This window comes from Oryzias latipes, chromosome 7, assembly GCF_002234675.1.
Source record: "Oryzias latipes chromosome 7, ASM223467v1".
NCBI classification, from domain to species: domain Eukaryota; kingdom Metazoa; phylum Chordata; class Actinopteri; order Beloniformes; family Adrianichthyidae; genus Oryzias; species Oryzias latipes.
In genome coordinates, this window is record NC_019865.2 from 5,181,761 (window position 1) to 5,199,977 (window position 18,217).

General features: G+C 39.6%; 1 protein-coding gene and 1 long non-coding RNA gene across 9 annotated transcripts in view; one reads left to right on the plus strand and one right to left on the minus strand.

Annotated features, from left to right (window-relative positions):
* Positions 1 to 564: 564 nt before the first annotated feature.
* rbbp8nl (RBBP8 N-terminal like) overlaps positions 565 to 18,217 on the minus strand; it is a 29,401-nt gene continuing 11,748 nt past the window's right edge. Inside the window, exons 4-14 of one of the 8 annotated variants that reach the window (XM_011476808.3) lie at positions 15,739 to 15,834; positions 14,241 to 14,353; positions 14,072 to 14,147; positions 12,819 to 12,985; positions 12,699 to 12,742; positions 10,285 to 10,355; positions 4,933 to 5,605; positions 4,762 to 4,849; positions 3,048 to 3,124; positions 2,817 to 2,949; positions 565 to 1,926 (exon numbers count right to left, since the gene is read on the minus strand). In XM_011476808.3, coding sequence (XP_011475110.1) covers positions 1,865 to 1,926; positions 2,817 to 2,949; positions 3,048 to 3,124; positions 4,762 to 4,849; positions 4,933 to 5,605; positions 10,285 to 10,355; positions 12,699 to 12,742; positions 12,819 to 12,985; positions 14,072 to 14,147; positions 14,241 to 14,353; positions 15,739 to 15,834 — 1,600 coding nt within the window. In that variant the 3' untranslated portion in view covers positions 565 to 1,864. Of the gene's footprint in view, positions 1,927 to 2,816; positions 2,950 to 3,047; positions 3,125 to 4,761; positions 4,850 to 4,932; positions 5,606 to 10,284; positions 10,356 to 12,698; positions 12,743 to 12,818; positions 12,989 to 14,071; positions 14,354 to 15,738; positions 15,835 to 18,217 lie in introns of all 8 variants that reach the window. The other 7 variants (XM_004070590.4, XM_020704458.2, XM_020704461.2 and 4 more) reach the window with 7 other exon arrangements.
* On the plus strand, positions 7,543 to 14,226 carry LOC110015330. The gene is made up of 3 exons (XR_002290509.2): positions 7,543 to 8,301; positions 10,261 to 10,402; positions 14,116 to 14,226. It is a non-coding gene; the product is annotated as an uncharacterized LOC110015330 (long non-coding RNA).

An 18,217-nucleotide genomic window follows, 5' to 3' on the forward strand; every position in this document is an offset into this window, starting at 1 on the left:
TCTGAAGGTAGCCAGGCCTCCTGCTGCCTAGCAACCGTTTCCAGCTCTTCTGAGGACCGAAGCATTCTTAACCCTTGTGCTATCTTAGATGCCCCCCCCCCTTACTTTGACGTGTTCTCCCTACCATGACAAAGGTGGATAAAGATGGAAAGATTTCATGTAATCCATGGACACCAGTGAAGTTCACAAATCATTGAAGAAAAAAGGTTCAGAGCACTGTCTAGTGGGTCTAGATGACCCAACTCCCAACGTTAAAGTGCCAAGGATAGCACAAGGGTTAAGAAAGAATTTCCTTGGTCTTTCCTGGTTCCCCTGTCTCATCAGGTTGGTATTCCGGTGACTTTGGTGAAGTGGGAAAGCAGACAGACAGGTGAATCAAGAGTTTTGTCCTCTGACCTGATGCAGACTTTGTACTGATCTCTCAATCAATCTCCACCTTTACCTTTGATGTACAAAATAAAAAAAGGCAGAAATGGGGAGATTGTGGGCGATGTCAATCACGGCATTCTGGTTCTGAAACCTCTCCAACGATTCTTTACAACAATTTTCCTTTTGGTAAAGCTTCAACTTTAACATTGGTTTTATTTATTGACATTTTTGGTTCAAAGTATTTTATTAAGTCAAAGTTCTCTTTGAAGTTGTGGACACACAAAAACAAATGAACTAAAAAAATGGGTCAATAAAAAAGCAACAGTTCCTAAGAAAAAAAAAACAACAAAGTGCTTTTTTCTTTCATCACAATTTACAGCCGATATACAGAGCAGCGGAGCAAACTGGAGAACTGCTTTGGTCGTCCAGATGGAACGCCTCTTTGCCTCCACAGGAACAGATCACTCTCAGCAGCAAAGTGCAGTTTGTACCAATTAATCTCCAAATCTTTACCTCCATAACTGAACGGTGCGGAGGAAATGGCAACTCCAAATTCGGCTCAAACATTCACAGTTTTAGGGGACAGATTCATGCAGGAAGAGGAAGAAAACCAAACATAAAGCCGATTTCCAGAGCGGATTTTCCCAGAGTTCAATCTGATTTGCTTCCAAAAACAAACAGCCTGTCTCTTTTTTCGGTCGCATCATTTGGAAACAGCTGTTTTCCTGCCTGTTTGGCATCTGCACCGTTTCCCTCAGCAACCTGCAGCCCGACCGTTCTTCCAGAAAGGAGGATTTTCCCAGATGAGAACAGTCTGCACTGTGACTAGAGCTGATGCAGCATAATTGATGGATCTTTGCTCACATTCCATAGTGAAGTAGAGAAAAGGCTTTGATGGGAGCTCTGTGAGCATCAGGTTGATCAGGATTTCTGGAAACATGACGACACAAACAGTGACTGAAACATGAAACGTACTAAAAACCACAGAAGACATCACATCTCAGGGCACCAATGACACTCATGGTGGTTTTTAGCATTCACAATAAGCAAAAATATATATTTACGTTATTTTCATCTGGTGTAACAGTAACGAGAATGGGGTTGTAAAAAATGTGTGTTGACACAGAAAAAATCCAAAATCTGAAAGGAGAAGTGAGTTTTTGCTGCTTCTGTTCACCATCAAAAGCATCTCTAATGTCCCGCGTGTCTGCAGAAGGACTTTTTGTCCCAGAATTGAGGAAATACTGTCTTAGTTTGGGTTAGGAAAACCTGACAGAAGGACGTCTGGTCCTAAATTTAGTTCAACTAAACTTTAAAACTAGAAATGTTCGAGCTACTCTAAAGATACAGACTGTAGTTTAGATAACAGTAAAAACAAAAGTGACGAATCCACAGTGGAAGCAGGTCCACTGGGGTTTCTTTTCTTCCTCTTTGTATTTTATCTCAACATTTATGCTTTGATCTTCTCTGTCCTTTTCTCTGGAATCCCTCCTCTTTAGGTCGGACTCTTTTCTTCAGGCCTCACTCTGATCTTGACTCTTCTCTCCGGTTGGATGTCTGTGAGAAGAAAACAGAAAATGTTCAAACTGAAGGAAGAAATCTTGTAAAAAAGAAATAGTAGAAGCTAGAACAAAAAAAAAATCAGGAAGTTTTTCAATCACGACATTAAATTGGGAATAAAGTTTGTCTCAAAATGTTTAAAAAACAGAAATCTTCAAGTTATTAGGAAAAGTTTGAAACAGGCTAAACACACCTGCAGGGTATCTGTTGTTTTTGACACTTGAGATGTAAAAAAATGATTTTTTTGAAAGATTTTTGCATTTAAAGTGATCTGCCATGAGAAAAAAAGCTTTTATTGATCTATCTTAGTCATTTTATTCATGAGTCAGAAGAAAATAAAGCTTTTCCTTCTGGACTATCCTTATATAAAACCTTAATTCACATTTTTTAAATGATTTTTTTATTCGTTTTCTTTTTTTCTGGATCTGGGCTGCTGTTGAAATAGTCTTTGTACATGCTTTTTGTTTAAATTATTGAAAGTGTTTGTGCAGCAAGGTTAAATCATTAATCTCCCACCGCCGTGCTTGAAAGTTGAAACTTGGCATTTGTGCTGGAACGTTGTTATTATTATCTGTTTTCTTTGGTAAAAAGATTCACAGAAAAAGGGAAAACAGTTAAATTGAGGTTTTATCTAAAAATAAGGGCATCTTTCCCCACATCCGCATTTTTGAAAAGCTTTTATGGATGCTATCTCTTGTTGTAGGAAAAAAAGTATCTCAAAAAACGTAACTTAAAAAACAAATATGATCAAAAACCATGTGAGCTGGTAAAATGTCAAGAGTGAAACCATTTTGGTTTTGGTGAGAAGCCTTTGTACAGCAAATTTGCAGTAGAGAGGACAAAAAAAAAGAAATGCAATGGAAGGACATAAATAGAGTGCTACGCACTGTTTTTGTCAGTTTCGTTTTCCAAAGTTGTCCTCTTCCTCTTGCCGTTGGCGGCATTTTCTCTTCCACAGCTGCTCAGGTTCTCGTCTTGTTCGTCTGAACTGCTGTCCACCACATTCGCAGGTGAGGACATCTGTGACAAAAAGAAGAAGAAGAAGAAGACCGGGGAGGACAAATTTACTACGGCTGAAAAAAAGAGTTTATTTTAAAGCAGAACCTGCACTGCGTTACCTTAGTCAGCTTTCCATTCGATGACTGAGACTCTTGCTTTTGTAAAGCGGAATTTAGGGTTTCCAACATTACCACTGCTGCCGAAAAACCACAAAACACTAAATTAATGCAGAACAAGCAGAACCGACAGGTCGGATTTCTCACAGAATCTGAAAATCTTTCATTACAGACAAACCTTGGATGTCATAACAGTATAAATAAAGTTGCAGAATAATTAAAAACAAAAAACTAAACTCACACAAAAGTTTCCCGAAAACTGGTAAACAGAAAAGAACTTTGCTGTAGTTTTGAGGTTTGTGCAAACATAGGTAACATTAAAGAACATTAAAGTTCAACATTTACAGAAAGCAAGCCAAAGAAAACCATGGTTGACGCAAATTAAACATTTATCTAAATGCTAAATTAGCTGAAAACAGGGTTAGGGTTAGGGTTGTAGCTCAATTTTCCTATAGGTTGAAATGAAGCCAAAATTAGTCTTTCAATCTGCTAAATAAATGCTAAAAAAATTTATTTATGAAAAAATGAGGCTTTAAAAGAGGGTCAAATTGGGATCAGGTAGAGTAGGTAAAAGCCAGAGTAAATAAGAAAAAAAGGAATAATTAGAAAACATCCTCCTTGACCTTGAAAACTTGAAAAAAATGGAAAATTTCAAAACAATTTGTAAATTTGAAAAAGACAAAAAAAGATTCGTAATATTCAAAGCATTTTCTGAAATATTTACATAACAGTAGCCAGGTCAGGCTCTGGCAGCTCCATGACCCGAAAAGAAACACAGGGGCTGTAAAAAATAGATGGATGAATGAAAAAAAAGTTGTAAATAAAAAAAATAAAAAAAATTCAAAAAAGTTTTAAACTAAAAAGTAATATTAAAAATGTATGAACCAATTGTAAATTTTAAAAAATAGAAACGTTTTGTAAATTTATACATATTCTGTGAAATTTAAAAAACGTAAACAAAATTTGTCTTAACAAACTGTAAATTTCTAAACAATTGGAAATTTGATAATAAATGAAAATGTTAAGCTATTTTAAACTTAAAAGAAATATTAAGTGTTAAAGACTGTAAATTTGACAAACAAAACTAAAATTTAAAAAATATTTTAAAATTTAAAAAATTTTAAACTTGAAAGTATACATTGTAAACTTGAAATAAATATTGAGAAACAAAAAAATATTTGAGCATTTAAAAAAAGGGAAATTTCACAAATATTTGTATATGACGAAGAAAAAATGAAAACTTGAATGTTACCAAAAGAAAAAAAAGAGTATTTGTAACAGCTGTTGTTTGTATTTTTTAATTTGAGTTTTTTTCATTTGGCTCCCTCTTTGCTTTCAGTCTTTACAGTTTCTATTCAGAATGTTCACTGTCAGAATTTTCCCTAACCTATTTTAAAACTTGAAGAGAGACTTATTAGAGACATGATTGACATCGACAGTGACTTTTCCACACAAGAACAGCGTCTATTCTTTGTCATTCCTCCTTAAAAATTACATTTTTTTAAAATTTAAGTTTAAAGTCTGGATTTTGTTCACTTTACGTTGATTCCAATTTGACCCCAAACAACTCAAAGTAATTTATTGATAGAAAAGCTGAGAGAAATATCACAAAGTAAAAAAAAAAAATCGGAACAATTCCTAATTAAACATTGACATAGATCACCAACATTTTGGACTTTTACCTTCACACAACCAGACACGTGTGCGAATTCATTACCTGGCCGTAACGACAGAGGAACCTTCATTCCGTTACTCTGTTCTGTCCTTTTGATCAGCTCCTCTTTCTGCTCCTGCTCTTTGATGACCTGCATTGATCAGAGGAACCGCAGCGTCAGTCTTTTCCCCTTTTTGCCTCTTTTACGCTTGCTGTGAAAAAGCTCGGCATTACCCCGTTTTTGCGCTCGCTGCCGGACTCGAGGTTCTGCTGTGTCTGAGGGGTTGAATGGGAGGAGGATGGGAGGACACAGAGGGACGGGGAGGATGCTGGGATGCGAGTCCTGCCGTCATTGTCACTGCTCCTCTGTGCCCTCCCCTCACCTGGTGACGTGTCATCTATGGAACTCTGGTTTGGGTTTGTCTTCCCTCGGTCTGACAGGTCCAAAGGCCCGTCAGGGGCGTCTCGAATGGCCTCTCTGGGAACTCTCTCAGCCGGAGGCTTCGGTAGATTGTCTGTGTGCTCTCCTGTGATATTGTACTTGTGGCCCACCGTGGACTCTTTGCTGGGGGGGCGAGGAATGCTGTGCTTATGCCAGGAAGGAGAAAACCCAAGTCTTCTGGGGTTGAGCTGGGGGGGCGGTGCTATCAGGTTGGGAAAGTGTGGCAACTGAAGCCTTGTGTTCTGCATCTGGTGGCTGTTGACCATAGCGGCAACGTTAGCCCAGTTTGAGGGTTCGGATAAGGACCAGGGCAGAGAGAGGGGGTTGTTATTGACTGCCCGAGGATGGCAGGGGATGGGAACCACGGGTCGCCTTGGTTTGACCTCTACTCCAGAAGCGGGTGAGGAGTTCCTCCGTTCGGATGGAAAGCTCGGACGCTGGTCAAGCACTTCAATGCTTTGAGATCTGAGATGAGAACGACAGAAATGTTTCTTTAGGTAAGAAAGACGATGCAGGACTGTGAATTTGACCCCGAGCCCCCATGGGACCCCAATCACACCAGTCCCACCCACACGTGTTTCAGTCAAAATGGGAAAATTTGGGTCCACAACCCCCCCTTTATCACTAACCTAATTATCAACAAATTTAAACTTGAAAAAAACATAAAAAGCAGCTGACATTTAACCCCATTTCCCCAAATAAATAAAGCAATAAACCTTTGTAACCTTTCATTTTTTTGTAGTTGTTTTGTGCAAACAAAATGCAGGAGATGAGAAATCCAGGCTTATATTGTGATCCAACAGCAGCTTCCTCCTCGTGTCGCCCGTTCTACAGAAGCTAATGTTACGGCTGTCGGTAGAACGTTCACCGGGAAAATAACCGGGCGTGTTGAGAAATTAACATTTCGTCCGCACGTTCCATAAATCAGAGGAATAAACAAATGTATACAGCGATTTTCTGATGATTTTCAAAGTCAGTTGACAGAATTTGTCCTCCCAGTGATAGAAATTTGGACAAATTGAATCAGTTATTTCAAAAGGGGCCCAAGGCCAAGAGTTTTGTTTTTCAACCACATTAGAAGTTTGGGTGACCTTAGAGGTCATCTTAAAAAACCCAAACTCTTGTTTTTTCTGTCGCTTCGCATATTTAATGCATGCATAGTTGGCTCAAGCCAAATGAAACAATATAACATACGATATGAACATATTAGGAATGAGGCCGTGGTTAGCAAAAAAAACTCAGTTGCCAAGAAAATTCCCAAATGTACTTTTGCAGATTCTTTTAAAAATGACATAGACCTGTTTGTCACCCCCAGACGAGCAAAAAATAATATGGTTGCTATGGAAAAGAAGAAAAGCTGCCATTTTGAAAAAAATTTTTTTTTTAAATCCTTTTTTAGGAATTGAATCGGTTAGTCCAAAAAGGGCCCAAGTCCAAGAGGTCTGTTTTTCCAGGAAATGATTTTTATTGCATAGCTTAAAGGGGGGGGCTACACCAAATAATTTATACTTTACTCAGATTTAGCACCGGTTCATAGCTCATAAATGCCATAATATGAAGCACCTCACTTTTATCATTTCAGAGAATTAGCAAGCTAAAGATGGAGAAAAATGTCAAAATTAGCTTTTATCACTTGTGTTTTTGCTAAAGCGAAACCTTCTGATCTGGAAACAGCGATCCAAGCCCGAGTTCTTGGATAGATTACTGTGACTCTTTATACTTTGGGGATGCTCCGCGCTCACCAAACCAACTGCAGTTAGTTCAGAAGGTTAACTGAAACATCCAGACAAACACACATCACTCCAGCAACCAGCTCACTGGGCTCCTTTCACCGTTTGTCATAAAGCCACTCTGATCATCCTTCCATTTATTTTCAAAACGTTCCCAGTGTTTTATTTTAATTATCTTCTTTTAAGGCCAAAAAAAAAGCAACTGTTTGTTTTTCTAGGACATATTTTTTTTCTTTTGCAGAGTTCTTTAGAAATTTGCGTCTGAGTTGTGTTGCGTCTGATGGCACAGAGCAACCTCGCCCTCTTTCCCCTTCCTGTTGCTGAGAGCTCACTGTTCACATGCTCCCCTGCTAGCTTAAAGCTCCTCACACCCCCAACCTGAAATTAGCGGTGCAACAAAGAAGCCGAGCAATATTGGAGCCACCCGGCCGTAAAGTTTTTATCCAGATGCCAATTTGCGCAAGGAAAATGAAGACGTACATGGATCTAGTTGTCTTCAAGTAGATGATTCGGAATGGTGTGGAGCATGGAGCAGAGTATTTTCCGCCTTACAAATACGCTCTTTTTCAACTGTATTTCTTTGGCTGCTCCTGATTCACAACAATTTGAATAAAAACATACTTAGAAATGCAATTTTACACTTAATTTTCTATAAACACGTCCTCCATCTTTGGAAAAATGCCACAAGACCATGTTAAAAATACAATTTTTATTGGAGCTAGTCTTTAAAGCTCTTAATGGTCTTGCCCCAGATCACGTAATAAGTGATTTCTAGATTTCTGCTAACCAGAATCGACTTGATGGGTCCAGATCATGACAGAAACACTGCTATCAGACCTGAACCGTGTTCAATGTCAACTTTTTGAATGGCTTTAAATACTCAAAAATTAGTTGCATCTTATTTTCTTTTGCTTGTTTACTTTAATTGTTATGTCTTTTATGTATTGTACTGCCTTTTGTTCTTGATTTGCTCCAGTTGTAATTATCCTTTCATCTCTCACTATTTCAAAGCCCTTTGGCAGCCTGAAGGCGTTGCAAACATCTGTATGAATAAAGATTCAGTCACTTATATTGTGGGCATGTGAACAGACTCAGGAATGCCCCCGAGGAAAGTATCCGTGATTTCCAGAAATCATAAACTTTGACTGTTAAATTGTAACTGAACCTGTTGATCCGTGGATCAAGCTCTCACTTTAGTGAACTACGGTTACTTCCTTTACTGAAAAACCCCGCGATGTCACAGTGGATGGCAGGCAGCGTGGGTGGAGCGTGTTTGCTTTCCAATTCCTTGATGCCACAATAATAGTTCTTGTGTCCTGAGGCAGAGGCAGTTTGTTTTCCTGCCAGCTGGAGTGTTTGGAGAAACCACCAGCGGCAGCACCAACCAGCTACAGGCAGCTCCGAGCCCAAATACAACGTCAGAGGGGCAAGGTAAAAAAATGAGACTTTAATCTCTGATGACACTGGAAAATATGTCCATTTCAGCACAAGTTAAAAATATTAAATACAAGATATTTTTCCATGGTTTTAAGTGAAAAAACCTGAACCAGTAAAATTGGTCATGGTAAGGTTTCTTAAAGTAAGATGACATTTTAAGATGAAATTCAATCTTAAAATGACATATGAACACTCACATTTAGGTTTTATGCGCCGGTCACTGAAAATATTGTTTCCTAAAGCATCAAAAAGAGTTGTGTATCTTTAAAGGGTCTATATCGCGCTTTTCTTTCAGAGTAAACTATATCTAAATGTATGATAATATATTACTGTTGGCACACTAAAGACCAATTTCTTATGAAATGAGAGTAAATAGACGACTCGATCTGTGAGGCTCCGCCCTTTGCACCGCCCATTTCATGACGTCAAGCTAGAGCCGGCCTCAGCAGCGTGTCTGTGTCTCGCCCACGAAAACAAACAACATTCGAACTTTTGCAAAGATGAATGTCCATATTGCGCCGATAAAATCAGAGCGTTTGGCTAAGCACTGCCAGCTCCATGGAGAAAGTGGGTGTATGTGTTAGCCTGGGGGCGGTGCTAGCAGCGCAGACTCTTCCTGGAAGGGGCAGTTCCTCACTTTGTGATGTCACAATGTGAGGACTTACTTGTTTTTGTAGATCGGGAGGGGAGGGTGTTCAGAGGGCAGGGCTTTAGAAGAATGCTCAGAAATGCTCGAATGGATCTGAAAACCACTTTGGGGATGTTTTTTCGTGAAGAATTAACATTAAAATACACTTAAAAGCTCAAAAGGTTGATTTTGCATGATACAGGCTTTTTAAAGTAGGTACATTTCTACACTTTCCCCCAAATATTATCTATTTCAGTTATAAAGCAGTCCAACTATCCTTTTTTCCAGATCCATAATCATCTTTTAGACCAGAATTTCCCATTTTAAGATGACTTCTGTCCTGCTTTTGTGAGATAATTTCAAGATTTAGTATCGTAAAACAAGTTGCTAAGTCTTACTGCGACGTTACTTGTATTTTAGTTTTGCCCTAAACCAACTTTTTTTTTTATTCATTCATCTTCTTAACCGTTTATTCCCTTTCGGGGTCACGGGGTTGCCGGAGCCTATCCCGGCCACTTGGGCGTAGGCAACTGGTCGCCAGTCTGTCGCAGGGGGGAATATCCTCAATCACACATCCATTCACTCTCACACTCACACCTATGGACAATTTAGAGTTGCCAATCAACCTATGTAGCATGTTTTTGGACGGTGGGAGGAAGCCGAAGATCCCGGAGAAAACCCACGCATACACGGGGAGAACATGCAAACTCAAGGTAACTCAAGGTCCACACAGAAAGGTCCCCCATTGATGTTGTGTTTTTTCACGTCCCCCAGCCGGGACTTGAACCGGGGGCCTTCTTGCTGTGAGGCAAGAGCGCTAACCACTACGCCACCGTGCAGACTTCCTAAACCAACTTGTTATGAGATATTCAAACCGGAAAGTAGACAAAAATACTAAGGCTGAATCCGATTTGCGTCTGTACCCCTTTGGCTCCTCCCTATTGGTCTGATTGCATTGGAAGCTGCAGTGGTGTGCATAGGTGTTCTTTAAGGTTTGTAGTGACTTGAGGTTGGCTCTCCCTCCGCCAGTAGGGTGATCTGCATGGCTACTGTAAATGACAGGCAACTCTTGATGCTGTCATTTAGCGATAATAAGACCTTGTTTTGTCCATCTCTCTGTAGGGTTAGGGAGAATCCATAGGGGAAGCAACTTAGATTCAGCCTTGGTGGGGTGTTATTTTTTTAGATGTTACATGTGTATATACTATCAGCCAGGAACTGCTGGTCAACTGATCTTTAGAGTCTCTGTAGGGCTGGAATTTGAGCTTTTAACTTCGCTCTGAAAAAAACCTCACCCAAGTCATATTTTCTCATGAATACCACAGAACTTCCCTTCGATGACGCCTCACCTCTTCTCTGGAGCTGGTGCCCCGCTGGGGTCTGTCTTCCAGGCTGGTGATGACCGAGGCTTGACGACTTCCTGTGAGAGACAGTTGAGATCATCTATGAGGCTTTGAAGCCACACAGGTGGGCAAAAACAAACATGAAGTGAATTGGAGACTCAGCTCAGTCTAACGTTCTGGGATTTAAGGGTTGATTGGAGCTCAGAGCTGTTCCATGGACCAGTAAAGCTTGGAAAAATGTTGGTGTAAACAAACAGGGAGCAGGAGATGACTCTCTTTTTATGAAGAAACCCATAATTGAGCATTAACTTTGAAGTTTTTAAGACTCACGTTGTGTTCAGTGATTGAAATCTAAGATGGACAGAAAACTAAAGGCTGAATTAGATTTGTGGCTTTGGCTCAAAGGGCGACCTGTCCAGGTTAGACCCTTGACCTCACACACCTGGGATATGGCAATGCCCATGACTCTACACATTAGATAATGGAATGATGGATGACCAAAGGGTTTTACCGTTGTCCATAAATGGGACCTGGACTGAGTGAGTGTGATGCCAATTCAGTTGCCATTTTTTCACGATACGGATCCCACCATGTTGGTTGGTTTAAGTTACTGTTTTTATGGCGACCACTCTTGCCAATCAGGGGGTGATATGTTGAAAGTCCACATGCCTTCCATTTGAAAGTGAGAAAACACAAAATCTGTCAATCAAAGGTTTTGAATATTGCACATGGGGTCCAGCAGGCTCCACTTACTTTTATTGAGGCATTTGATTGGCCAGTTTATAACCTGAATAAGTTGCACTACAGAAAAAATTAAGGAAAAAAATTAGCATTAGCATGAACATGTTAAAAAAAAGGTATCAGAGCAAGAATGGTTATTCTGAAAATGTTTATTCCTCTACAGAAGCCTTTGGGAGTTTGGCTTTTTAGAGCCAGTGGGTACTTCCTGATGGAAATCCCACAGGGGAGGGACCACACAGTTCAGTTTTCATACACGGTCAATGGATTTGGGCTTAAAGATTAGTCAAATTTGAGTATTTTTTCTGAGATGTAAAAAATCTTCCCAGGTCGACAACCCTCCTCCTTAACGGGACACATTTTGGTAAAAATGTCTACATTACAAAAAAAAAAAAATGCATAAGTTACAGTCATTTCCGGTTGCATGTGCTGCAGACGATGTTTGCTTTTGAACTATGACTCACACAAACATGCTGGCCTTTTTCTATTATTAGTTGTTTAATTTGAGTATGCAAAGAACGTGGAAATCATATTAAACAAGGTGGAGGAACACGGGTATAAGTTGAAGTATTTTCCTTTTATTCGGCGCTCGTCTGTATTCCATCGTGTTTTGTTTAATCAAAACAGGAACCAAAACTTTCCGGTTTATTCCTGCAGAAATGAGCTTCAAACTGTGATCCAACGAGGAATCATGGTGAAGCAATCATCACCATCATGGATCAAACCCTTAGGTGGCAGTTGGCTGCTCCCAAAATAACAATAAATAAAATAAACACGATAAAATAAACTGTGTTTGCTCAGGATTTTAATGTAAGAGTCAGAAACATTTGATGAAAGTGACTTTAAGAAAAATGCACCAATGGTTTTAATACTAAAGTGAAAGTGGCTGAAATAATCAATTTTCTTCTTTCAGTTCTCCTTTTTAATGTCACAAAATAACGTTTTTACACAAAGATCCCAATAAATGCATTAACTCTACAGAAGACGTGCCATCAAAAAAGAGGTTTGTCAAAATCTAAAGCTCTTCTTATCTCTTAAAATTAATGAAGCCTTAACAATAGTTTAAACTGATCACATCATTTACAATAATAATAAAAAAGATTCCAGTTCCTGTTTGTTGTTTAATGTTCTATCTTCTGTTTGTTTGGCCTGGACATTTATTTTTTACCCATAATAATAAAAGAAAAAAAAATCCTACAGAAGAAGGGGAAAAAAAGGAGCCCAAATATTTCTAAGCATGAAGTAAACTCAACATTTCTGACAAGTTATCCTCTAAAAACGAATCTGAAATCCACTGCTAAACAGTAAAGTCGCTGAAAAAAAGGAAAAATGCTCATTCAGAAGCAAAAACTTCATAAACGTTCCCCTAGTTTTGTGGGACGGCCATTACCAATGAAAGGATCGAAAATATTCTCAAGATTTAATTTTGAAAAATGTTGCTTGGTATTTATTTTTTTGCCAAAAGAAGCTTGTATTAATGATTTAATAATATTTGTCAATAATTATACTAATGCTGGAAAGTTGAGATTGTTGTAATTGAGTTAATTAAACCCTGAGGAGGAAGCTAACAAGTGAAGCTCTGTTTCTTTTAATCAGCAGGACAGTGAGTGACGGGTCTGTAATCCAATTCCTCCAGTTACTTCCATAGGAGAAACATGTTTTTGGATGAGGAAAAAACTCACACAGCCGCTGCGGCTCAGTCCTCTCACCTCCCTGCATTCAATTTCTGTTCAGGAGACAAAAGCTGAGTCAGCCAACAAAAACGCAAGCAGCCTTGTGTCCCTCCTCCTCCTCCTCCTCACCCTCACTTCTTTGGTCTGCCTCCATTTTGACGACCACGTCGCCATCTGCTGGCTGCTGCCTGGTTCTGCCGGGCGGCGGGCTGATCAGGTTGATGGTTCTGGATCTGGGCGACTGGTCAGGGGAGCCGTTGGTTTTGGGGTCGGTGCTGCTGCTCGGCTCAGATCCTCTGCTGCACAGACAGAAACCCCTTAGTGAGGGTTTAAAACTGATGACACCTGAACGGATGATGGGATGCAGAGGTGGTTTCAGCCTGTGAGGTCATGGTTTTAGCACCCTCAGTAGGGGAAAGTTGTGTCAAGTTCCCACCCTACTCCCTAACTACTAAAAAACTATACAGAGCGAAGTGCCCTGGACACTGTGCTCACTACTTTTTTTTTTAAGAGGAATGTGACGTCATCAATTTCTGATCTAATCTAATTGATATGAGCATTTTGCGACAACAATTCATGACTTCACTCAGTCTTCTGCAGATAAAAACGGTACATTTAAATACATTTTGTTCTGGCAAAAATTGTTCAGAGGCAATGCATTGTGGTCTATATTAGCCAATCCAGTAAGCATTAATGCACACTGGCTTTTCGCAGAGACTTCTGGGAAATTTCTAGGGCAATCAATTTAGGATTGATTTTTGTCCTGCTGAAGTTCTGGACTGTGGACCCCCCACCACAGTCACCAAAATTTGCACACATTTGCATACATTTTTAATGTGCCTCTACGGCTACGTGTTAAAATCATAAAAACAGTTTGATATCAGTTTTTGGAGACTTTCACAGTAACAAAATGACAATTCAGACAGCAGCTCAGTTTCTGGTTCTTTGTGAAATTATTGAGTAATAATGAAGAAAAACTATTTGTAAAAAAAATAAAAATTAAGAAGAAGTTGCACTAAAAAGGTGGATATCAAGCATTGCCACAAAAAAAGTTTTAAGATAAATTATTCAGACCAAATTGCAAAAGAAAAAAAACCCTGAAAAAGGCCCCTGACTACTAAGGGTTATACACACAAATATTGGTCATTCTCTGTTTAATTTGGCTTTTCCCTAAAATGTTTCCTTAAAAACTGATCAAAAATAATGACTGAAAAACAAAAGAGGCAACTGAATGTTAAAAAAGCTGGTAAAGCTGTCTTTTCTTTTCTCTTTTCTTTTTCATTTTACTGTAGTTTAGTTTTCCAACCCAATAAAGTCTAAAACATAAGATTCAGAAATTGCTTAGAAAACAGATTTTTGGCGTCTCATGCATCGTCACTCACTTGAGGGCGGCTCTCAAAGCCCTGTTTTCATCTTTGAGTTTCAGGATCTCCTTCTTCAGGTTGGTCATCTCTCCAGCTGCAGATGAAGGACGGAGCAGACGGGGGTTAGAAGAAGGATTGTGTGAGGAAACCACCACGAGTGAAGCATTCATGAGGCAAAGTGGAATACCCAGGATGGAAATGTGCTGGAGGCTTTGAATCTGCGAGGCTTCGAACTCCTGCTGCCGTCTCTTGGCCACATCCTGGGTCACTGAGCATCTGTCACAAAGCCCCGCCCTCAGTCTGCGGGCGACAAGAAGACGCTCAGATCTGAATAGTGCTAACACAGAAGGTGATGCTGCTCGTCATCCTGGGTTTTGTCAACCACAGTGAAAAAAAAACACTTGATTCAGCAGAAATAGCTTTATTTCTGTCTTGCAAGAAAAACGATCTTATCAAAAAACGTTTTCAATAGCAAAATAACCGTACTTTGAGAAAACATGTCTTAGTGACTATAATTTTTTTCTTAAAATAAGAATTCTTAGTAAGACCATTTTTCTTACCCTATTGGCGGACTTTTATTTTTGCTGATTTAAAAAAAGGCAGTTTCCATTATTTCTAAGGGGTTCAATTAAATGTATTAAATTAGTTCCTATGAGTGATGGAAGGAACTGAAACTATGAAAATATTTGAACTGCATGTAAATTAATAAAAGGAAATGTTGAACTGGATGAGAATAAAAAAAATGGAAATTTTCAGAGTAACTTTTACTAAGGAGTAAATATTTTGTGCTATCATGGAGTGCACTGACAAAGACACACACAGCTCTCCTTAAGCTGCAGCAAACTTCTTCCATTCACCTCCTTGACTCCTTTTGAGGTTGCTGGAGCCTATCCCAGCTACTTTTGGGCAAAGGCGGGGTACGCCGTGGACAGGTCACCAGTCTTTCCCAGGGTCACACAACCAAAAACACTCACATTTACATCTAGAGGGAATTTTAGACACCAGTTAACCAATGAAGCATGGACATGCAAAGAACATGCAAACTCAGAATGGAGATTTGAGCCAGGGCCTTTTCACTATGAGGCGTGCTGGCCACTACACCACCATGCAGCCCCCGTTTAAACTTGTTTATGTAAATTTAATTTCCTGAGAGGAAGAGATCTTGCAGTTATGACTTTGGCCTAGACCTCATTGATGTTCTACTGTTTTCAGATCCTTTCTTTTTAGCTAACGAAACTAGCAAATCAAATCCTTTCAACAGGGCTTTGCAGGTTTTTCTGTGAGAATCGTGAGTGAGCTTTGACAGTCCGCAGGCCCGTTAAAATGAATCGATACCCCTTTGAGACAGAAACAAAAATGCACAGTTTTCATGCAATACTTGTGCAAGTGTGGGGCAACATGTTTGCAAATACTTGAATTTACGGCTAAACTTTGACGGCGCTTCTGAAAACATTTAAGCAACATCAGTTCTGAGTAACTCTAGAATAATCACAAATTTGCTTTATTTTATTTTTTTCTTCAAAAAATTTGGCGTGTACAGAGCTCAGTCGAATGTTAGTTGGGTTGACCTTTCAGGTCATTCTTTGGTTTTGCATGACGCAGCTGTTTGATCACACCCGGGTGAACCAGATCTTTGAGGCGGCCACCACCGGGCAGGATGTCATGTGTGTGAAAGTGTGACTGACCTGTTTTCCAGCGTCCTGATGTTCTCTGTGAGCAACCGTTGCTGCTCCTTCATCTGCTGGTTTCTGCTGAACAGTTCCTCCATCCGCTTTGTGTCACTGTGGAAACAAAACGAGGATTTCAGATATTTTAGGTCTTCTACAGAAAAGAGACACTATTGTGTTTTTTTTAGGGAGAAGAGCTCATCATGAAGGTCCTGATTGTGGGAAACTGTTTCCTGGACCTTCAGATAAGAGGGTGGATGCATCATCTTAGCTTTGCTAATCAGTTAAAACCATCATTCTTGTTTCTATGCTTTAGTTTGTCATCCCACCAACGAGCTGACAAAAAAGAAGCTTCAAATCAATGGATCTGAATGCTAGAAAATTCTGTTAAGATTTTGGAAAATGTTTTATTTATTTATTTCCAGCCTGATCGTCTATCATTGTGACCTTTTACAACAAAGGCTTCAGACAAAAATACCTTCAAATCATTTTTCATCATTTAAGACCCATTCCATTGAAAATTAGTTTTTTTTTTAACAATTTCTTGTGGCATTTTTCTCATAATAGAGGACAAATATTAAGGACATTTAGATTAGAACTGCATTCCTGAGTATTTCTTTATTCAAATTTTTTGCGAATCAAGAGCAGAAGAAAAAATGTGGTTTGAAAAAAGTCCCATTACTTGTCACACACCTGGGTGTGACACATTTGATCCATCCCCTGGGGGAGCGGTGAGCTTCAAACATGGGCATTCTCAGGAACCATTTTGGTGGTTTTACCCCCCCTAATCCAAGCCCTTAATGCTCAGTGTCAGGCAAGGAGGCAGTGGGTCCCATTTTATGACTCAGCCTTGGATCAGAACTCACAACCTTGTATTGTCAGAATGGACATTGGCTGAAAAAAAAGAGGGAATTTGAGAGGCAGAAGTTCCCTGCTCTGCTCCAACTCCATGAATCCACTTGTAGACGACTAGATCCATGAACGTCTTTGTTTTCCTAATCTGAGCTGGAATCTGGATCTAAACTGTACGGCTGGATAGCTCTGATTTTGCTCGCCATTCTTGTTGCACCGGTAATGCTAGGTTGGGGGTGTGAGGGACTGTTAGCTAGCGGGAGAGCGCATACCGGTAAATAGATGGTTCAGTTATGGATGCTGGGAAGGAGGGCAGGGTTGCTATGTGCCAACAGTCCAGTCCACAACTCAGAGGGAAATTTGTAATGAACTTCTGCTGCTCTGCAGAAACTATGTCCTAGAAATTGACTCAGGTTTTTTGATTTTGGCTAAAAATGGCATTACAATTAAAAGAACGCTGGGAACGCTTTGAAAACAGATCAAAAGATGATCAGAGTGGGACTTTAAAAAAATAAGACGAACAATTTTAGAATTTCCTTATAGAAATCTCCAAAACTGAACCAAGACTGAAATAAATTGTTACATTTATTACACAATAGTTTGCAAATCCATTCAAATACTGCAGGTTTGGTCGTTCACTCTTTCAGGGTAAAAGCAGCTTTGTGCTGAAACGTCTGTTTTTCTGGAAAATCTTCGCTCTGCTAAGAAGAAAGGCAGGTCTGTCCACCTGTTAGGGGTCAGGAGGGATCGGCAGAGAGCAAACAGGGTCAAAACAGGGTTTTTCCTAGATAAAGTCAGCAGAGTGAATCTTCGCAGTAATTTGATGACGACAGACACTTAGGAGGATCCCAGCAGTTTTTTCTTTTTTTTTTAACAGGAGTAAAAGTTTTCATGAGGAAATAAAAAAAATCAAAGGTGAGATGCATGTTTGATTGTTTTTGCCTTTGTCGGCAGGGTGGTTCAGCTGCATCTTCACAGTAGTGAGACGAACGTGAATGGAAAGCCTGAATAAACGAAATGACCAAATTGTGAATTCTGGAGCTTAAGGGAGGATTTTTTTGTTAGCTCCCTCCCTGCTAAAGACTCACATTATGTCTTTTTTTTGGAGACTGTATACTGAATGGTTTTGTTAGCATGTATTTGAGGTCCTTCAAGACAATTGGATGTTGGTTGACATATTTCAACCTTTAGATAAAGTGTTTCCATGAATATTTAATCAGGTCTCACCTCCATCAAGCTTTTACTTACTACTCTTTGAAGCATCAAGTTTTTGTCACACAGTAACGATAACAGTATGTCTGGAATCTAGAATATCTTCTTTCAAATGAGAACTTTTTTTCTTTACTGGCGTTGAAACACCGAAGCATGTGTTCCCTGTTCTCTCAGTATGTTTGAACGATTGAATTGTTGGTGTAAAAACTCTGATGCAGAGAGAGGAGGCAGAGCTGGAGGTAGCAGAGATGAAGATGGTGAGGTTCTCTTTGCCAGAGACCAGGATGGAGAGAGATCTGGCATGAATCCGTCAGAGGAACAATCATGCTAGATGTTCTGGAGATAAATGCAGGGAAACGGAACAAAAATGGGGAGCAATATTAGGGCTATCCAGCTGTACAGTTTAGATCCAGCTCAGACGAGAAAACAAAGA